General features: G+C 42.2%; 1 protein-coding gene across 3 annotated transcripts in view; it reads left to right on the top strand.

Moving 5' to 3' along the window:
• The window catches only part of SPATA5 (spermatogenesis associated 5), a 300,327-nt gene that overhangs the window by 31,828 nt on the left and 263,930 nt on the right, over positions 1–4,569 (top strand). For all 3 annotated transcript variants that reach the window (XM_018561119.1, XM_018561121.1, XM_018561120.1), the window contains exons 7-8: positions 1,999–2,055; positions 3,298–3,421. In XM_018561119.1, the coding sequence (XP_018416621.1) occupies positions 1,999–2,055; positions 3,298–3,421 (181 nt within the window). The remainder of the gene's footprint in view (positions 1–1,998; positions 2,056–3,297; positions 3,422–4,569) is intronic.

Consider the following 4,569-nt stretch of genomic DNA (forward strand, 5'->3'; position numbering starts at 1 on the left):
TACTGCTTGGTGACGTCCCTACCATTCAGGATCTACGATCTGTTGCCTGTGTCCTTCAATGAACGGGAGAGAAAATAGGATTTTTGTACTCACCGTAAAATCCTTTTCTCTCCGTTCATTGAAGGACACAGGCCCCGCCCTCTTTATGGGGTGTACACTCCTAACTGCTTGTTACTAAACTGGAGACTTGTCAGCAGGTGGGGGGTTTGGCCACCGGCAGGGGCCGCCCCTAGGCTGTAATTGGTCTTTAGTTTTGTGCCTAGCGTCCTTCTCCTGCAGGTGGCGATATTACCCTACCATTCAGGATCTACGATCTGTTGCCTGTGTCCTTCAATGAACGGAGAGAAAAGGATTTTACGGTGAGTACAAAAATCCTATTTTTTCATTAATCTGTCTGCTCCAGCATCTTCCCCAGTTTTCTTGCTTTGTTCATTTTCTACTCTGTCCACTCCATCTTCTGCCCACTTGCACCTACTACTGAATCTGTCCTCCCTTTGCCCACTCTGCTTCTGTCTACTATCTGTCATCTCACTTACATAATGTTTGGGCACACAAAAAAAACAAGACTGATTCCTAATGTTATGTAGTGACCCAAGACATTAGCAACTGTTCTTCCAACAGGACTTGATTCTGAACCTGCCCCTTCATCATACCAAAGCTTCATAACATGGCATAGCAGGACTCAAATGTAAGCTGCCAAGTTAGCATGCAGACATATTTTAAGCCCACCTGCCTATAATAACAAGTGGCATGCTCCTTACCATCTTGTCTTGAATTGTATTGTAATGTCTTCCTTATATTGTAAAGCGCTGTGCAAACTGTTGGCGCTATATAAATCCTGTATAAGAATAATAATAATAATAATAAAAAAGGACAAATGCACCTTTGTTTTGAAAATCTAACTAAGATTTTGTAAGGGTGTGCCTAACTTACCTCTATTGTTTAAAATTAACCAAAACGTGTCTGTTTCCATCATCACTAAGTGACCATCCAGGCTTTTGTGCAGGAACGGGTACATAGGAAGTACTATCCTGTGCATTACAAGTCCCAGCATTAAATGCACCTGAGGAAACAAAATCTTGCTTGCTCACTGGGTTGTCAGCTTTACCCAAGTGTGTATTGCAATAGATGGATTTCATTCAGGACTGCTGAGGTAGAATGGTGAACGTGTGAATGCTGCTAAACCTCTTCAGCATGTTCACCATTCGGCTAACAGGTGGCTAACTCAGTAAAGACCCACCTCTTCTGCAGTGAAGAATATAGATGACTCAGGACCTGGCGTGTTATGTAGCCATGGTTAGTTAAGTAAAAGGGACTTTCCGATTAGAATTGACATAGAAGAAACAGGGATTAATTTGCAGGGGTGGAGTATATACTATCTATCTATTCTATCTATTCTATCTATCTATCTATCTATCTATCTATCTATCTATCTATCTATCTATCTATCTATCTATCTTTCTATCTTTCAAAGATTGGTACCAGCACACAATCCAGAAAAGCATGGCTTGGGTGCTCCACACAGTAGCAGTAGTGTAGCAAAAGTTCAGTAGGCTTTCAGAGGTCTTCAAACCAGAGTACATGCTTAAAGTGTAGGTTTTATTATACTGACATTTTGCAGCCCACATTTCTCAAGGCCTTGGGCCCTCAAGCAGGTTAACTGTACATGTCTGTTTTTTTTTAGATGAAAACAAAAATGAGATAACGTCCTTCCCACACAAACATCTTTCCATTTCTCGTGTCATGAATCCCCCTGGCTGCCACATTCTTGACAGTTGGCAAACAAATTGCAAAGTCAATTTGCAAATTGATTTTTCTGTATTGAACTTTTTTTTTTAAATACTAAAAGATATACTGAGTGTAAGACTACATTTATAACATTTAGGCCAGTAGTTCATAACAATGCTTTTGGGTGTTTCACTCTTGAGAATCTAAGCTGCTAAATCAACCAAAGCTTAGGTGTGTCTTTTTTTAAGCGTGCCTCCTCTTTTATTTTAGGTATTATGGAGAGTCAGAAGCCAAGCTGCGGCAGATATTTGCTGAGGCATCACAACGGTAAAACTTTGTCCAGAAATTTTTTTTTTGTTACAAGTGGTCATAATAAATTGTTTATCTTTATCATACAGACTGCAATATGCCATTAGCAAGGTAGGTAGATTTTTTTTTTGTGCATTATGAAGGTAACTTAGGTTGTTTTTAAAGCACAACTGCACTATTAACATTCAACCCAGGCATTTCTCTGGGCTTTAGTGAAAGATCACAATCAACCCAGGCATTTCTCTGGGCTTTAGTGAAAGATCACAATCAACCCAGGCATTTCTCTGGGCTTTAGTGAAAGATCAAAATCAACCCAGACATTTCTCTGGGCTTTAGTGAAAGATCAGGGCAGCATGGGAATGAGTAGAAAAGAAGTAAACACTTAAGCCCATGACACACTGCATGGCACTGCGAAGCTGTGCAGAGCGGAAGAAAGCTGTCAGGCACGGAGCTTCACATACAGTGTGTGAGCTGAGTGCAGCCAGGTGAATGACTGCATCTTCAGCCAATAGGCTCGCGCATAACAACCGGATGGAGTTTGCATCGTGATGCGTGGGTTTATAGGCACGAGCCGATTGGCTGAAGATGATAGTTTTCATCTCCTCACCCTCAGCTACACAAGCTCTCACAAGCTGATGTGCCGGAGAGAAAATTACATTCCACACTGCACGCGAGGGCAACGCGCCACCGTTCCGCGCTGCTTCGCGCGCAGTGCGTCACAGCCTTTATGGTCTCTACAGTCAAGACAATCTGTTGCTTTGCACAGTGCGATTAAAGTACAAGTTCAGTTTAATCTGTTGCTCTGCTTATTATTATCTGTAAAAAACAATGCTGTATTGTGATGTTTTCCAAGCTTAGTGCATGAAATCCAGAGTGCAACTAGATGTTTGCTACATCAAAACACATGTCCTATTAAGTACTAGCATAGCACACAGCTGGTTTCTATCTATTTGCTTCAAGAATTTACTGTTAATAAAAGATTCACCCTTAGAATATTAAAAAGATGGATAACAGCCAGAACAGCTCCCCTAAGAATGCCTATCCTATCTTGAGGCAGTGCTGTCAGACTGCTGAGGAGGCCTGCTGTTCAGCTAAGGTCAGCTCAAAGCAAAGCTTAACAAAGTGCAGCTTCAACAGGAATGTGACATGGATAATTTCTTTACATTTATATGCAAACAGAGTACTGAAGTACTGATTGCTATGTAATTTAATCGTTCTACCATTAAATTCTACATTTACTGTATTTTTTTAACCTTATAGTCAGCCTTCTATTATATTCATCGATGAGCTGGATGCCCTATGCCCAAAAAGAGAAGGGGCACAGAATGAAGTAGAGAAAAGGGTTGTGGCTTCATTGCTTACACTGATGGATGGGATTGGCTCGGTAAGAATTGTATTGAGACAGATACATGTACTTGAAGTAGTGTGATCCAGTTCCACTTTTAATATTGCGCCCTGTTTTAAAAGGCATTATTTAGAGGAAAAGGAAGGTTATTGGTCTACGACAAGGATAGCCAAACTTTGACCCTCTAGCTGTGGTGAAACTATGTTTCCAGCATGCATCTGCCTCTAGGAGCATTCCTGTGGCTGTCAGAGTCTTCCAATGCCTAATGTGACTTTGAGTTTCACTACAGCTGGAGGGCCCACGTTTGGCTACTCCTGGTAAGAATTCTTGACTGTTGTTACCACTTATGTGGCTGTTAAGGCATATAGACTGTAAGATAAAACGTACTGAGTGTGTAGCCTGGTGCGGTGATCAGACAACAGATGTGCTGTGTCGTGCTACCTTATGGGGATGATAATAGGTATTTATAGTTTCCCAGTTGCTTGTTAGCATTGTACAGGCAGTCCCCGGGTTACGGACGTCCGACTTACGGACAATCCGTACTTACGAACCCGGGTTCAAAGTTTTCCTAAATGTACCGGCAGCTGCCGGTACATTTAGGAGAACTATGGCTGCAGCGGCCTGTGTCCCTTCAAATCCCCACTGCTCTCCACACCTGTGTTGGCGGAGGCAGCGGGGACACAGACCGCTGCATTCCTAGCTGCCCCCCGTACCTCCACTGCTGTCCTGCGGTCCGTCTTCTTCTCTTCCCGGTCCGGCCGATCCTCCAGTCCGGCCGCAGCTCCTTTGCCCCGCCCCCCTGCCTCCTCTTCGTCTGCAGGCTGGGAGCCATACCAAGTCTGCTATTGGATATTGTAAAATGCAATAGCCAATAGCATGCTGGCTATTGCACCCGCCCACTGCCTGCTGTCAATCAGCATGGGAGGACTTGATGGAGAACTTTCTCCTTCAGGCTCCTCCTCTGCTAATTGACAGCAGGCAGTGGGCAGATGCAATAGCCAGCCTGCTATCGGCTATTGCAATTTGAAATATACAATAGCAGGCTGGCTATTGCTCCCAGCATTAAAATAAAATAAAAAAAGTTTTAAAAAAGAAAATTAAAAGACAAAAAAAATTTTAAAAAAGGAAAAAAAAAGTTAAATAAATAAAAATTAAAAATTTAAATAAATAAAGTATATAAAATAAAA

This window comes from Nanorana parkeri, unplaced genomic scaffold (assembly GCF_000935625.1).
Source record: "Nanorana parkeri isolate BGI_ZX_2015 unplaced genomic scaffold, ASM93562v1 scaffold501, whole genome shotgun sequence".
Lineage (NCBI taxonomy): Eukaryota > Metazoa > Chordata > Amphibia > Anura > Dicroglossidae > Nanorana > Nanorana parkeri.